Source organism: Thunnus albacares, chromosome 9, assembly GCF_914725855.1.
Source record: "Thunnus albacares chromosome 9, fThuAlb1.1, whole genome shotgun sequence".
Classification (NCBI taxonomy): domain Eukaryota; kingdom Metazoa; phylum Chordata; class Actinopteri; order Scombriformes; family Scombridae; genus Thunnus; species Thunnus albacares.
The window spans coordinates 26,910,442-26,927,682 of record NC_058114.1 but is presented as its reverse complement, the minus strand read 5'-3'; the positions used below and the strand labels follow the sequence as shown (position 1 = coordinate 26,927,682).

At 42.7% G+C, this 17,241-nt stretch overlaps 1 protein-coding gene across 6 annotated transcripts; it reads left to right on the top strand.

Annotated features, from left to right (window-relative positions):
- The first annotated feature begins 43 nt into the window (after nt 1-43).
- slain2 (SLAIN motif family, member 2) lies at nt 44-17,241 on the top strand. Of its 6 annotated transcripts, XR_006404867.1 has the most exons (11): nt 44-737; nt 3,865-4,007; nt 10,624-10,794; nt 10,892-11,065; nt 11,156-11,509; nt 11,594-11,740; nt 12,956-13,042; nt 14,652-14,690; nt 15,210-15,417; nt 15,528-15,935; nt 16,065-17,241. XR_006404867.1 is itself a non-coding variant. In XM_044361204.1 (10 exons), the coding sequence occupies exons 1-10, from the start codon at nt 289-291 to the stop codon at nt 15,589-15,591; spliced, it is 1,833 nt and encodes a 610-aa protein (XP_044217139.1). In that variant the 5' UTR covers nt 44-288; the 3' UTR covers nt 15,592-17,241. The 6 variants fall into 6 exon arrangements, 5 of the variants coding, with proteins under 5 accessions (XP_044217139.1, XP_044217138.1, XP_044217141.1 ...); XM_044361204.1 differs by having other exon boundaries at nt 12,959-13,042; nt 15,528-17,241; XM_044361203.1 differs by having other exon boundaries at nt 15,528-17,241.

Below are 17,241 nucleotides of genomic sequence, written 5' to 3'. Positions count from 1 at the left end.
TTACGTGCTCGTTCCCGCTACCGAGCGCAGTGACGTAAGGTATCCGCCGCCTGTTGGTCTTTCACAGTTGGTGACGAGTATTATGAAAATGGCCTCGACCCTGCCCGTAAGCAAGAATATCCGAAGAAGATGACGATGTTGAGCTTTTTAAGTCAGTTGAACACCAAATTGTCTTCATTGGACACGTAGAGATTAGTGAAGTTGAGAAAAATAAAGAGACTGTCGGCAAAGAAACGACTTAAAAAAACAGCAGACCGCCGCATATTTTCGTGGGGCTGAGGAGCCACTATGGAGGATATCAACTCAAATATCAACGCGGACTTGGAGGTGCGGAAGCTACAGGACTTGGTGAAGAAACTCGAACAGCAAAATGAACAGCTTCGGAGTAGGTCTACGATGCTGTCAGGGAACCACAGACCCCTCAGTGCCGGATACGACTCGTCGTCCCTGTCAACGGGGATGGCAGCTGGTCTGGCCGGCTTCCCTGGGGTGGGGTTGGGTGGGCTATTGGAGAACAACCGCTGTCTGAGCCCCAGACTATCTTACGACGGCATCAGCTTCAGGAGGCCGTATGAAAGTGAGGGGGCATCGGCTGCCACCTCTGTGTCGAGGATGAACTCACTTTATGCCGACACCACCGGGGGCTTTATGGACGAAGGGGAAACCTCAATCCTAGATGAAGTGGAAATCTTAGATCTCGAAGACATGGATTGTCTACACGAAGACGAGGACAGCTGGTGAGTGACAGGCTTGTCTTGAGGAGGTATCTTTCCTTTACAGCCGTGTCTGTGTCACCGGTGCTGGCTGACAGCTATAATTGCCCGGGCACAGCTGCTCTTCACATTAGCTACCACGACAAAACGTCTGGCATAAACAGTCTGCCTGAAATCTGAAGTCATCTGTGCTGAAGGAGCCTCATTGTGGATCACTGACTGAAAGGATGTTGTTTGTCAAGTCATGTGGGCGATGCCAAGCCACTTCTCCTCTGCCTGCAGGATCATAATAGACATGCTTTGTCATACAGCCAAAGCCAAAATCCCGAATCCATTATTTCATACCTTTGCTTACAGTTTGTGCATTTGTTTCTGAGACTGCCCAGTAGGCCTCTGAGGCACACAGGCTCTCTCAGCTGTCAGGACCCTGAAGTCTCCCATCATCTGTTGAACCAGTTTGGTGTTGATGTGGCAGATTGCTTGGCTTGTCATGGCATTAGTGTCAGTCGATCAGTATGTGTGTGTACAGCAAAAATGAAAGTTGTTTTCCTGCTCGGCAGAAACCATGTGGGAGAGGTAGTCATGGTTATATTTCTCCTCTGAATTCCCCTTAGCTCACCAGTTGGCGCACAGCTACAAGTGCACTGCAGCTCAAATGAGAGAGGCAAGCGATGAGCAATAGGGCTGTCATCTTCATGGTGGAGGATTTAAAGCTATGTCAGTGTCAAAAAGCTGATCATGCGAAATGCTTTTACATGGATTACAACATCTGGCTATTAATAATGTGAAAGGGTCACATGGATTGTCTTGTGGACAAGGATGTCCATTTGGCAGCATGGTGGGCTGTTTTTTTTTAATCAGAATTATCCTGACAGCCCACATGTCCATCTATACTCCTTTTCTTAATCCTCTCCCACTACATTGTGTTTGCATTATTGCCTCCCGTGCTCTGCATTTGTGGTTTTTAGAGTAGGTGGCTTTGCATAGATATACTTTTGAAATATAATCCTCAAAAGTCAAAGCTTACGCACACTGAATTACACACTGAGATGAGCCTTTGTTACACGGTGATGTCAGATGTGCAGACACGGGTACTGTAGATGTGTTTACAGAAAGTCTGTTAGGATAGGAAGGGAGTAGTTATTTGTAATGAAATAGTTACTGACAAGACATGAATGTAATGAAGGGTCTTCCTCAGAAGACGAGCTTTGTTATCTGTCTTGTCAACAAGAGTTTGTTTGATTGGCCTCCTTTATGGCAAAAGCACTTTAATAGGCTCCATTAGAGCATAGCTCCCTCAAAGTGGACTATGATCATAGACTAAGTTAGGTAATGGACTAAATAAAGATGGTTAAATGTTTTCAAAAATGACTAAAACCACTACAAATGTGGATCATATTAGCCTGAGAGCCAGCTGGCAGCTTTTGTTAGAAGTATAGTCTGGCAGTCACTCAGCATTTGGATATATGTGTGAAAGTTAAAAGCTGCAAAGAGTCCAGATTATCTTTGTCCAAGTTGTAGGTGTGTTTGTGAAAACATGTAAAGAGAATAATGATGATGATCTTATGCCTAAAATAGGCAGACTAGTCTAACACATGATTATGACTTGGTATAACGAGGATGGACATAGATGCTTCTAATCAGTTTGCACGTTTCTTGAAAGCAAAAACTCACTTTTCATGAAGTGTTAACATTTCTGGATCTACCAATTGTACGTATCATTAGAGTAAATAAGCACGTCTTTCCTCCGCTGCTTGCAGCAGCTTGCCTGTGCAGGCCACTGAGCCTTTTGACATCAGTCTACTTTCAGGCATTGCTCACTCATGCCCAACAGAGCTAGTCTCATTATGCCCTGGCTGTTTGTCTGCCCTCTGGATCAGATTGATATCTGGGATTACCCAGTAGTGCCTAGCTCTCGCCAGCTCCTGTCATAGACTCCTGTAATCCCTGAATTAGCATCAGACTGGATTTAAAACACTGCCTGTTCCCGCAGCGCTCTGCCCATCAATAGATGCTTGTCGCGCTCTCGCTACTGCATGTGGACATGGCATATAGTATTGTTTCAGATCTGAGAGTTCATGTATGAAGCAAGAAGTGGCAGTGGACTGTGGATTTACTATGTACTGGGCCAGATGTGAATGACAGTCATTGTGTTGATAAACAATGAAATTGTGCAGCCCCACATTTCAGGCTTGTATTCCTCTGCACTGGGCTGTCTTTGCCTGTTATGCTTCTGCTTTCATCATGAAAGGCTTCCTCTATGGTTGCAACAGAGCTGACAGCTGCTGACTCGGATTTCTCTTCTGAGTGGAAACTCTTCTCTTCTTACTCTCTTCTCCTCAAAAGGATGAGGGTAAACACACACTTGTGTTACTTGTATACCGACAAACAGAAAGTAAAGGCCAATTCAGTTAGTTTGTAGTCTTATTTTATACTTTGATGTGCTCCCATCGGTATTAAGAGGCTTTGACAGTTTGAATCAATGCAGCTGACTAAGCACTGAACCCAATGACTTTTTCAAATGATCTGGGCGACTGACAGTCATTCATTCTGCGGCAAGAGCTTACAGTTACACTGTCCTCATTGTTGATGGAGATAACTGCAAGTCACTATTTTGTCAGTTTTCAACTCATGGCTTTTTTAGCACCATGTTAAATACAGCTGGACTGATACATTGGCCAGGCTGATATTAGCTAATCACAGATATACTGCACAGACTGTACATGTCGGCTCATATGTCGTTATTAGATTTTTTTAACTTCCAAATTTTGATATTAGTATCTGGCTCAAAAATCCAGTTTTGGTCTGGCTATGATCTTAATAACTGATAGGCCCCACTATTTCAAATATCTAAGTAGGAAATGAATCTGAATGAAAACAAACAGTAACTTTCAGTTGTCATAAAGGTTTTACTTGACTACATAAGTTACTTGTTGCTCTCCAGCCTTATTCTGTCACTGCAGCATTCTGTGATAAAACCTCTTATCCCCTCGATCTCATTTCCTGCTGTCGGGTCACATCACATATGAGGTGTGATAGGTGCGCTGTCATCATTAGAGGTGGGAGATGACGATGATGTATGATTGTGTAATGATTGCCTGTATTGCTTTTATAAACATGTCAGTTGTTTATGCTGTTCATGTTTCTCCAGGTTATACGAAGCAAAACTCAACAGTCCTCTGCAGAAGGCTTTGAGTCCTATCGTTTGGTGCCGTCAAGCTCTTGACAACCCCAGTCCTGATATGGAATCAGCCAAGCGCTCCCTCATCCACAGACTGGACCTCACCATGTCAGGTAAGCAGTGCCAGCAAACTTCAAACATGTAGTCTCAACTTTGTAGTAGCAGCAGCAGCAGCAGCAGCAGTAGTAGTAATAGTAGTAGTGGTGGTAGTAGAAACTGTAACAACAACAATACACTCAATTAATCGCTTGTAAGGGAGGTCAGAGGTCAGCTAGAGCTGGAGTTGATGGGATTAACTGTGTGTGCTCAGTGACATTTAAACAGGAGAAAATCTTTACTGAAGCAAAGACTTTGCTGGTGTTCTTTTGTTGAAAGTCCCCTTGCGTCTGTCTATCTGTGTGCTGTCGTTCAGTCATTAGTGTTCATCATCTTCATCACAAAATCAATCAATGAAACAATGTAATCTTCATGAGGACCAAGTGTGATAAGCGATAACCTGTCAGGGCACAGAAATATAAAGAAACGGTGATGTAACAGTTGTTCATATTAGTCTTAAGAATGTTCATTTATGGGAATGAGCCTCCACAACAAACTGATTATTACACATGTATTGATTTTGAAGCACAAGAATACAAGTTACTGTATGTTGAACACATTTATTTCTTCACCTTCTGTTACAGCTACTACACACAAGCACAGACTGAATACAGAAAGATGTATGATTCATTATATCTGTACATGTTCCCTCACGTGGTTCCCTTATTTTAAGGGGAACCTGAACTACACATTTACCTGCATGGTGAAACATTAAATGGCAGAGTCTGTAGTTTTATGAGGAAGTGACAGACACAGATGAGGTGACTTCATGTCAGAAACAAATCAGCGTCACAACAATTTTTGGATTAATTTCCAGTTGAAGTTATAAGTTACTGAAGGCATCAGGGTTTCAGTAAGTTGTTGTATTGTATTAATTGGGACAATGTACAGTTTTAAACATAAAAGTTAACATTTGATGTACTGCATCTAATTTTCAGTCCCTTACAATTCAAACACATAACAGCACAATAACCAACAGTACAAAGCAAAAAACACACAGGACACATTATACAAAATACAAAGCTACACACAGTAGCACATCACAGGTGCTCTTTGGGGAGTCTGCTTGTTGTGATGAGGAATTCAGGCTAAAATTAATGGAAGGAACTCAGTTTTTTCTCTTTTTGTCCTCCCTTTGCAGCAAAATGTGTGAGGAGTAATGCTTAATTTATACTGCGCCAAGGGGCTCTTATAATGTTTAGAGTTTTGTGCCATATGATTGCACCAAGGTGCTCAGGGCATGTACAGTATTTATTTATTCATATTAACATCTGTCAAAGTTTTTCCTCCTTCTGGTGCGTCTCTCTCTTCAGAAATTCAAGGTATATAGAGATGTTGCTACCAGCAGTCTTAAATTGGTCCATACAATCCTATATAGCACCAGAATGGATATTGATTTCAGCTATAATATACATTCAGTTCCACCTTAGCTTCAGTCCGTTCCACCTGTGCTATGTTTGTTTTCTCAGCTTTTGGCCGCCACTAATTATAGTCAGTGAGGAGGACAGGCCTCAAATCCTCGCAGCTAAACTGAGAGGGGTCATTTCCATTTTGACTGTGGTATGCTCATGTGACGGTTAGATCATGTTGAGCAATAGGCTACTGAAGGTTGTTCGCAGGGGTTGATGTGATCTTCTCGGCTCTGTTGTGTAAGAATCTGCACAGCACCTGGACAGACTGCCACCTCCTCATCCAAGGATACTGAAATTGTGAATTTGTGGTTGCTGAAATGAATTGCAGTTGATCCAAATAGCACAGTGTTTTTTTTCTCACATGTTTGACAGATGAGATAGGAATTATGAACACAGGGAACAAGCATATGGAATCTGGTATGTTCAGAGCTGTTTTGGGATGTCTTCTTAAGTGATGGCAAATCTAATTGGAATAGAAATCTGTAATGCAGCTTTCATTGAAACACCTTTTTTTCCCTTTACGATGACCGGCACGGGCTGTTACCCTTGACTGTACCTGTAGGTGAGGTTTATGTCTGAGATATAGGCAAATATTAAAAAGTGCAAATGTATTCTAAATGGCCCTCGGTGAACAAAGAACATTATCTGTCTAGTGGATGACACTACAAAAAACTAGCCACTGTGTGGAGTTGAGGGAAGCATGCTCATTAGGAGGATTACGTCATCCTCCATGGGCCTGAAAATATCCCTCCTGTCACTGATACCATCCACCCCACCCCTTCACTCCTCTCCTCAGTTGGCACTGGTGTTATCATCAGTTCAACAAAGGCTAGCAGAAAAACAAAACAAAAAAAAAACTGAACAACAAAAATTATTTGTGGAGTATTGTGATTCACAAACTATGTTGTTAATCCTCTGAGACCTGTGGGACTGGATATGGGCTTGGACGACATTACTGTCTTTCAGAGGCTGTAGTGGGCTCAGTTGTAAGGTTAGAGTGAAGATAGGTATCATGAAACTAGAAGACCTAAGGCATCCACTCGTACCAACCATGTCATGCTAGCTTGTCGGGAAGGGGGATAAATAATGAGAGTCCCCTGACCTTTCACATCTCAAGATATCTGAATGAAAATGGGTTCTATAGGTACGAGTCTCCCCTTTACAGACATGCCCACTTTATGCTAATGGATGCAGTTGTGGGAAAAAACCATGTGTTTTTTTTTTTTTTTTGCATACAGTATAAATATGTTATTTCCGCCTATTCTAAAAGGGAAGTATTTTAATATTTCTTCATACTTGGGTTCCTAAATAGTCTTTGAATTGCATAAATGGAATATGACTGTATAGCTGAGACTCTTGTGGATTTAATGAGTCTGATTGTCTTCATGTATGATGATATTAGTCTCCATAGTGGCCATTTCATTGTAGTGAGACCATTTTTTGAAACTTGACCTCACTGTATAAAACGACCTATTGTGACCTCAAGGATGATCACAGCCACATGAAACTCTACAATCACAAACTACAGGCCGAGGGCATTCAGAGGATATATGGCTTTCCTATGTATATTGACAATAAGGAGGTTTCTGAGCAATTACCAGAACAGAAGTGTTCACCATTTCATCGCTGAAAAGTTCAATTCTCACAGAAATCTCCAAATGTCAAAAGTTTTTGGTACCAAATCACAGCATGAATTTTTCTATGATGTTCCTCAAGGTCGTGGTGTCTTTATGTGGTATTTTGGAGGGATTTTTGACCATTTTTATCAATTCTCGAGTAGTCAAAATGATTAGATTTTGCACCAAATCTGTGTAACAAAAACCCAAAAATTGCTGCTAACACAATGTTTATAAAAGATTTTTCAGTAGAAAAACTTGACCCACAGTGCTGATCTGCATCTCAAATTTATCTTCAGGTTCCCAGCTTTCAGATGATGTATACCACTTCTATGTGGCATATACTGTCAACCTGCTACATCCACCTAAACATCCCCTGTCCCCCCTCCCCCTAAAAAAGACAAAAATGAGTCTATGGTGGGTCTCTAAGGGTAAAAATCAAACATCAAGGTTAAGACATTAGTAAAACATTCTGTAAACACTTGAGATCCTTTTTCTGCACACAAAAACACTTCAACAAATCTTCACCGCTGCATTCAGAGAGCATTTGTGTCTAAGTGAAAGAGAGTCACCACAGACACACCCTCATGGCTCCCAGCTACTCTCCTTCACACCTGGTCTCTGGCAGGAGCTTGGAAACTCTGTTGCCATGGTGTCGGTAGAGTTTGTGTCAGCAAAGGGATTCCAAAGACAGTAATCTGAACCTCACTTGTAGCAGATTCAAGTCAGTCAGTCAAGTCTGTGCACGCGCACGTACTTACAAGACATTCACATATTTTAAACATGACTTTTAGTTTTAGTTTGTCTACAGTGACCAAGCCTTTCCTCAGTGCACACCCTGTAAAAATCACATCCCCAGATGCCGTGCCTCAGTTATGTAACTAACAACGGGGAGGAGAAGTCTGTGAGATAGTTGCCTGAGTTAACCGGACTAGTCAGAGAGCACAATGTTATTCACGTCAGACTACCAGAGGCCTGATAAGCAGCGCACAAAACATGTGTTGTCATAGCCAAACAGTGAAACAGTTTTTCCATAGTGCTGCTTTGACAGCTGTCCTGCATTGTTGATCCAGTGCACATGCAAGACCCAAGAGATCCAACCACAGTGACATAGCTGTGCGGCCTTGTTTCTGCTCATAAAAGCTCTGACTTTCCTTAGACCTCTTACTGTAAAGTTAGTTCACTTCCTTCCTGCATGTCTCTGCCAGTGGTGTTTATGTCTCTTATTTACAAAAGCCTCTCTGTTTGCTCTCCTCTTGTGATGCGCTTGAAGCTCCCCGTAGCAGTTTAAGCCATTATTTCTTTGATTTTTATTTTTCATATCAAGTACACCACAATGCCCGGCATTGTCTTCCATTTCCTCTTCAGCCTTTAAGCCCTCTAGGCTTTTCTATCAGAATGTTGTGTGCTGCCTTTTTTTTTTTTTTTTTTTTTTGGTCTGTGGAAACTGCCAGAAAGTTTCCACTGCTGAAAAGCCACGGACACAACGGAAAATGTTCTAGTACAATTTCACATCACAGTAAATCAAAATGGCATCAGTCACAGTGGATAGGAAAAGCAGTTCTTTTCTCTCTCTCTGCTTTCTCCTCTTGTTTGAGGACATGAGGATTTTGAGGACACTCTATTTTGGTTGGTCCCTGTGCTGCAGATCCCTTTAGATTGGTCTGGGTCTCTTTCTAGTGACAATGTACTACTGTACTGGGTTGCTGTGATAGGGCATGTCATCGAATCACTTCCAAACTGTTAAACAACAAACCCCTAGCTGAGTTCATAATGAACTGAGGCCCTCCTCATGACTCTGTAGCTTAGAATGTGTGAAGATCCCCTCCAGACATGTTTTAAGAAATATAAAAATACTCTGCTTAGAATAATCATTTGTGTCTGTTATTGGTTTTCCACAAAAAAGTTCAATTACGTCGTTAAAATAATTAAAATTACATCTCCTCCTTCTCCCTCTTTGAAAAATCCAGAATTCACACTTCCACATCACACTTCTGTAAGTTGCATATTGGAGCGTGATTTGCTCCAAACTGGTTGTGATGTCACAAATCCTGCCCATTATGCACACACCTTTAATTCAGATTTAAGGTGAGCACAGAGAAACTTTCCACTTTTGGCAGATGAATGTGAAAACGGCCTTCTAGTGTCAAACTCTGCACATACATCGCTCTGTGAAGCTCAAACATCACAGTGTAAGACATTTCTGAGTGGAGGGACTTTTTTCTAATTATAGCTACTGTGATTCCTCTGCTTCATAGTACAAAGACACACACACACACACAGATGATTCATGTATGTAAGCACTCATAGAAATATGTCATAATAGTTTGACAGAGAGTCACTTACTGACTACTTTGTGTTCAACATTGGAGGTTAGTTCACAAGGTGAAACGTTGTGTTGACCTTACTGATCTTGTACAGAAAACAAAGGGTCCATTAGTTAGAAGACCTACATGTTGAAGTGTTGTTGACATTCCTCAGTAGCTGATCCGTGTAGATGGCAGCGGAGTGGACATGATGGTATTTCCTAAATAATGCAGGAGGACAGAGTGCAGAACCCGAGGAGAGGCAGGAGGTGGAGGGAGAAAATGGAAAGAGGAGGTAGCTGATCTTAAAAGGCTCCTTTCCAGACACCACCCAGCTGTGTAAACACATCCAGTCAGAGAGAGAAAGGAAAGAAACGCAGGGATGGATGGATAAACCAGTAAGCTCAAGTGATGCTAACCATCCAAACTATCCTAGTGACCAGCAGCAGCCTGTCCAGGGTCTGATCTCATGACCGAGACCTGGTACTCCGCAGACTAGAGCCTTTGATTGCTGCATCACAGAGAATTGCTTTGTGCTCTGTGCGTACGGATTGAATGGCATCTATTGTTGCGCATTTCTCCCGAGCTGATGATGTAGGAACTCTCTATCGGGCCTGCACTCACCATACGGTTCAAGAGACTGGAGCAGACTGCCAGCACACTGCAGAGCTTTCATAAAGGTGCCGACTCTGAGCGGACACTGTTGGCGTTGTTGTTAAATGCCAGGCTGGCCGACAGGCTTCGGCAGTGGTCATTTAATGGTTACAGTGTTAAGCCACAGTGTGTTAACATACTGGACCAGGAGAACAATGAATGTTAAGTGTTCAGTTGATTCTTTGTACGTTTTCCACATGAGATAATATATTTTACCCATCTTCTACCACTGACACTGTACCAGGGATGCCTAACTCTATTCATTCCACTAATTGGCCATATTCACAATTATTATTATTGGTTGAGTACTTAATGATTAGTTGTGTGTGCATTGTTTCACATTTCTTCTACACTGACTTGATAAATAAGATAAAATAAGCTGCTCAGCAGAAACTGACTTGCTCAGCTTCTAACTCCTTTTGTGTAAAGGTGTGGTTGAAGAACTTTAGACTGTGTAAAGGTTGTTTATTTGTTCTAAGGTGGAGTAATGTTAGAGTGGCACTGGCTGAGAACATGTAGTCAGGAAGGACTTTTACCTCTTTATCATAAAAACATAAAAAACTTTATTTTAATACCATATCTGTAATGCTTTTGGTCTGTCTTGAGTTTTCAGACTTAATTTACTTCTGTTCTGTGCCTCTACAGCCAACAAGCGCAGGAGTCTGTATGGAAGCCCCTACAACCACCAGCTGGGTTATGGAAGTCCTTACAGCATGGACGCAGCCAACAGCCCTTACAGCAGTGGCTTCAACTCCCCCTCCTCAACCCCTAGCAGAGTGCCCATCGTCAGACAGCAGCTAATGCCTGGGAACGCAGGTACATGGCTCTCTGTGTAGTTCACTAGCAATCACGCAATGTCTCCTGCTGTTGTTGGACGTGTCACTAAAATGTTCACAAATGATTTCCTCGGCAGCACACCAGCGAAACACAGCGGCAGAGAGGAATCCTCCGGCTGTGAGCCCGCAGTCATCGGTGGACAGCGAGCTGAGCACCTCAGAAATGGATGAGGACTCAGTGGGCTCCTCAACTACCTACAAACTCAATGATGTCACTGATGTCCAGATACTAGCACGGATGCAGGAAGAGAGTATGTACCTGTAGTGGTGTCACCTCCTGTAATGTTCAGTTTTCTGTGATGAAAGAGTTGAGCTGTGAGCGTGTCCGTGTTTGTCATCAGGTTTGAGACAGGACTACGCTGCAACGGCGTCCAGACGGAGCTCGGGTTCTTCCTGCCACTCATTGAGACGCAGCACCTTCAGCGACCAGGAGTTAGATGCGCACAGTCTGGAGGACGAGGAGGAGGCGGTGCACCCGGCCTTCCACCTGCCCTCCAACCGCTTCAGCCCCTCCCCTCGCCACTCCCCCCGTGCCTCCCCCAGGAATTCGCCCCGCTCGCGCTCCCCCGCCCGCTCCATGGAGTACAGCCACAGCCGCGGCTCGCCTCAGCCCATCATCAGCCGCCTGCAGCAGCCTCGCCACTCGCTGCAGGGCCACGGGCACGACCTGCAGACCAACGTGGTGAAGAACGAAGGTACCGGACATCAGCGGTTGATTTTTTTGTCAATCTGAGCTCTCGTTTTGCTTAAGCTAACTCTCTCCTGTGTTGCTGTTGCAGAAAAGCTGCGTCGTAGTCTTCCCAACCTCACGCGCTCCTCAGCGGCGGCGGCCCAGGCTCCTGAGCCCGTCAAGAACAGCCGCAGCTGTGAGTCCAACCTGCAAGTGCCAAACGGTGGCTCCCCTCGACACCAGAACCAGTCTGCAAGTGAGTATCAGGACAAACAATAATTACAAAACACACAAACCCTTCATGTAAAAGCAAAGTTGTAAATATTTGGCTGCAGTAGCTACCAGACTCAGATTGTCATGTTCATTATTGATATCACTGTCCTGTCCGCTAACTTTATATTAATATTTGTTTTGCTCTCCAAGTATGCTCAACATGACAGGCTGTGTAATCTCTTGGTAGTCGTTGTGCGAGTGGGAATTCTGTTCATCCTCCTGGCTGCACCTACAGTATACGGGCTGTGTTGCTTTGGTGACTTTTGATCCTCTTTGTCTTTGATCATTTTCAGTTGTAATATCTTTTTTTTCTTCACACGCATCCTTCCTCTTATCGTCTTGGCATAACTTTCACTTCAAAGAAACACGCTCATCCTGGAGAGTTAGAGCATGGCGCCAGCAACACTGAGAACCCACAGTGACTCCTGGTAGCAGTCACACTAACATTGTTGTACATTTTGCGTCCAAAGGTTTTATGTTGTTTAAGAGCTTATGATTCCCAACTCTGTGAGTTAAGACTATCCATTTGATGTAATCCTGTAATGGGAGATAAAGGTAATGGTGTTGTCCTTAATCCAGAAACAGTAATCCCGCTCTGTTACTGGAGGCAGAGAGGATAGGGGTCGAAGGTCAGGTTTCAGCTGGATAAAAACATGTAGCGACTGCCTTTATCCAGTCGTAACCAGCGCTCTGAGAGACAGGGTGCTCATGTGGCCTGAGCCTTTGGACTTTTTACACATTAAAGCAGATACTCTGTTTTCATCCGACTCTACTTGACTTTTATTTGTATACTTCATCTTAAAAATATGTTAAAATGATTATTTACCGTCCAGATAGTGGTACGTATTTTCCTATCTGAGCTGACTGTATGGGCATGTGAGACACCTAAATTCCTGCCTCTCTCACTGACTTCTCTTCACTGTAAAGCATGTGTAACCTCAACCAGCCTCCCCTCTCTCTGTCTGTGCTGAGACTGGTAAACCTCACGGTGGCACTGACACTTTTCTCTGGCAGCCTGCTGCTCCTCCATCTGAATGAAACTACCTTTTTGAATGTTTGGCAGTAGAGCCCTCTAGAGGCCTCTGACTGCACCGCAGTCCTTGAACACCTCTGCAGCCCCTTTTTTCCTCCAAGTAGCGCTGTGAATCTGAAGGAGAGTGAACTCTGACTCCCGGTGCTGAAATATCCTGTTTTCCAGCAGCAGCTCAACTCCCGAGATACTCGACCCCTTCTCGCGCCTCCCCGAAACCCAAACAGCACCTCCAAAGCCCAACTGCCCTGCGAGGTAACAGCCTGCTCCTAATCCAGCTGGAGGCTGTGAGATTGATCTCACTCACATACAGTATCTACTCACTTTCTGACATACTATAAACAGCCTGTGTACTGAAGGTATTGACTACTGATGCACACCAAGTGTACATTATTAAATATGTATATTGTATGGAGCTGAAATGGATCTGAGGAAGGAAGGGAACTGAAAGGTTTTAGCCTACGTCTTGTTGCTTCTCTTCTCTTTGTGAAAAGCAGAAAGTTTATTAGCTCACATAGTGGAAAGAGGCAGGCAGAGCAGGGTGGTTGTTGGCGGAGATGAGCACATACAGGTATGCCACCGTACTGAAAGCAGTCACATTTTAAAGAGAGCTGATTCTCTAGAGGATTGCGTCACGCTGTTTCTGTAAAAGATAAAACTATTGATCATATAGACTGGTTAATGTTCATATGGTGACTCACTGCTGTTGCTGGGCCATCGCTGAGAATCATATTCTCATTGCTGCCACTCACTCCCGGCTACATGAAAAGCATCAGTCATCTGTTCATCCTTAATGGCCACCTTAACCTAGATTCAACCAGGTTTTTTTTGTTTTTTGTTATTCACATTTTCCTTGTATCATAAACTAATAGGATTCCTTTATACTGTACATTCACACTGTCTTTACTATCAGAATCAGAATCAGGTTTATTGCCAAGAAGGTTTGCAACATACAAGGAATTTGCCTTGGTGTTGTGGTGCATAATAGTCAAAATATACACAAAAATTAAGTCATTTACAGAAATTTACAAAAAAAAAGTAAAATATATTCTAACTGAAAAGAGCTGTTACAAGTTCAAAGTTTAAATTGAAGATAATGAAATAAAATGTACAAAATATTGACCAGGACGTAGTATCTGATGATTATCTGTGTACATTAAGTATAAATTCAGCTTAATGGACTCCTGGACCTTTTTACATTTATATTTTAAAATAAATAAAATAACCAATTAAGAATTTTCATTGTTTTCACAGAACTGAGCATTGAGTTGACATCTGTCACTTGTGCAAACTGCTGCTTCATTGTGAGTTAGTGGAGACGCAGTGATTATTTACTGCTCTGTGTTCTTAGGCAAATAAGATGGTCAGTGTGACAATCAGCAGCAGTCACACTGTTTGTTTATGCTGCAGAGGAATGAGCACAGGTAACAGTACATGTGGGCACAACACATCATTATCTAAAACACAGATTAACAAAACATTAAGTTTATATCGTGTTAATATTTGTTGTTGTGCCTCTTGCTGCTACCTGTAGACTCATTCAGATGTTACAGAGTTACTGGAGATTATGTAACATTTGTAACAGCAGGATGTCATTCAACACACTGTTGACTCCCTCACTGTCCCGTCGCTGTCCACCGCTACACCCGCACGGCTCTACACATAACCTGGAGGTCATTTGCTTTTTCAGACGAGTTGAGAATGAAATGTACTTGGCACGTGGCAAGTAGGGATTTTTACTCATGTTGCTCAAGAGCCATGTAAAGTTTGTTAAGAAGACAAACGCCACACTGAATCCCATCCTCAGCACCTTCCTCCCTGCTCTGAATTAAGGCCTGTCTCTGTTGTCTTCATCTTTGTCTAGTCCCACTCTCCTGTTGCTTTGGAGAAGAAGGTGATTTCAGTGAGTATTCACTGAGGGTTTCCACCTTTTTTTTTTTAAATATTGTGATTGTGGTTCCACGCCGTGGTTGTATAGATGTTGTGCTTCTGGTTTGCACTAGTATATGAAGTGTGCGTGTGTGTGTGTGTGTATCACCTCATTCTATCAACACATCAAGAATCATAGTGGGCAGCTGTGGTTAGTCGGCCTTTTCTGTTCATGTATTCATGTTTTTAGTGAAGTTTATTTTCTAGTTGCTGAACTTCCATCATAACAGGTTTGACTTGGTTCATGATGGATGTGGTTAGTAAAGACACACATACAGTATGTTTCCATGTTTCAAATAGATTTTTTGTTGTATAGTATGTATGTTCATATCATATCATACCTATATCTACCTCACACCATTGTGCTCTTGATCATAACTTCATTGTTAAACTACTGATAAGCTGAAAACCTATAAAAGCGTTTATTGTCTTTAAAGCCTGTTGAACATAATCCAGTTCTACCTGACTGTGTTCCTGCTCTGCCTGTCTTCAGTTCCCTCTCCCAGTAAGCTGCGGACTCCAGCCACCCCCTCCCCGCTGGCCTTGAGGCAGCCGGTAAAGGCCACATCCAACCCCGGTTCTGCCACCTCCACCCCCACCCGCTCCCTGGCTCCTCCACGGAGCGGCCTGCCCCGCCCCAGTGCTTCTGCAGGAGGGGGGATCCCTCTGCCCCGCAGCAAACTGGCCCAACCTGTGCGCAGGTACGCAGAGACCCAATCCCCTCATCCGTGTACATGACTCATGAGTCTGTGACTAAATATTTAACCAGCAGTAAACCTTGAATCTGTTTCTTCCTCATCTTTTTTTTTAGATCTCTGCCTGCTCCTCGGACCTACAGTGGAGCAGGTGACAACTGGAGAGAAGGTTGTTACTGAGTCGAGCCAGCAGGGGGCTCTCCAGTCAAACTATCAACACAAGGAGGCAGACATTATTACAACATGGCACTTTATCTACCTAGATAACTTTAACAGTGAAGAGAGAGAGAGAGAGAGAGACTATGTCCCAAAAATATATCAAATTCAGAATTCAAAAGAGGAGAAGAAGAGCGTCTGTATCGTGTCTGAGAGGACCTCCCACCGTGTCTCTCTGTGGGGACTGGCTCTGGAGGGGTCAGGCATGCAGACAGCCAAGAAAATGCCAAAGAAACCAGCCCGACTCCAGCTCCGCCAGCAGAGGACACGTCACCTGCCTTGGTTTGACTGCAATCATCTGTCAGACAGTCCGTATCACTACATTGTTCAGCTTTCTTCCCATTCCTCCTCCCCCCACCCTCCCCAGTTCTTCTTTTCACCGCCCTCAGGCTGAAATGTTTCCACACATTTCTCTCTTTATGCTCTGTGTTTAACAGATGTTGGTGAGCGATCTCTATGATGATGCTGTGCAGGTGAAATGTCCCGTAATGTTCGAGAATTGTTGATGTCTTGCAACAGTGAAAAGCACCTCTGTGTGGGTATGACGTTTAAGAATCTTTCCTCTTGTAAAATCAGCCAGAATGTATGCACAAGTTTGTTTTTGCAAATTATTTATTCAAATTATTTAAGAAGTGTATGTCCAAACATCCATATCAGTATTTTTGTTTGAAGATTTCAAATTGTTAAAAATGTACGTTTTGAACCTCAGCTGCAAGCTAACTCCCCAAAGCCTTTTGTTTTGTTTTTTTCTCTCCAAAGTGTCAAATCAGGATTTGTAGGACACCTCGGCCAAAGCCGGTCCTGACTTACACCACAGTTTGCCAACATTATCAAGTGCTTCGATTGGTCGGTTTCAGTTCAGGTCGACATAAAAGTCTGAGTTACATCTGCTGTCTGAAACAAACTATCTATTGAGAAAGAAACCTGAGCTCAAAAATATATTTTATCCTCCTTCAACCCTTTCAGCCAATGAAAATAAGAGAATTTTGATTTATTTCCAGCAACAGATTTGTCAGTGTATATCATTCATGCCATGAAACAAAAAAAATGGGAAAAATATCTTAAAGAAGATGAAAAGTATGAATAAGTTTTGACTGGCTTTTACCTCTTGTGCTATGAAAATGAATCAAAGGTGTGCCAGTGTTGGGGAAGGTGTTCTGGTAATTGGTGTGGTGGGTTATTAAACTAGTGCCTATAATTTTAAGTTTCACTTGAGTTTGAACATCATGTTTTGTTTGTTCGTTTATCATTTGGTGCCAATTTCTGGTTTTGCCAATTTTATTTGCAATTTTGCATCACTGCTTGATTGATTTGCTTGCCTGTTTGTTTTTTGTAACTGAAACTATACATTTATAATTGCTTTAAAAAAAAATGTTTAATATGCGCCTTCATATTTATAACTAATTACTCAATTCTGTAAATTAAACTATTTATTAAAGAGAGAGGTGCCTCTGTCAAAGCTCAGACTCAGTGGGAAGCTGGAAAGAATGTTGCAAAAAGACATACCACACCTTTTGTGTGAAAGTTTTTGTTATTGAACTTTTTTTTATATCCACAAACATGACATTCAGTTTCCCTGTGTAAAGTCACATTTCAAATAAAAGATGAAAAGTT

What these genes read in the sequence shown, in the direction of transcription:
- slain2 (XM_044361203.1), top strand. Translation starts at nt 289, where the DNA reads ATGGAGGATATCAACTCAAATATCAACGCGGACTTGGAGGTGCGGAAG. An exon ending in GCTAATGCCTGGGAACGCAG is followed by an intron (nt 10,795 to 10,891) that starts GTACATGGCTCT and finishes TTTCCTCGGCAG; the next exon opens with CACACCAGCGAAACACAGCG. An exon ending in TGGAGAAGAAGGTGATTTCA is followed by an intron (nt 14,691 to 15,209) that starts GTGAGTATTCAC and finishes GCCTGTCTTCAG; the next exon opens with TTCCCTCTCCCAGTAAGCTG.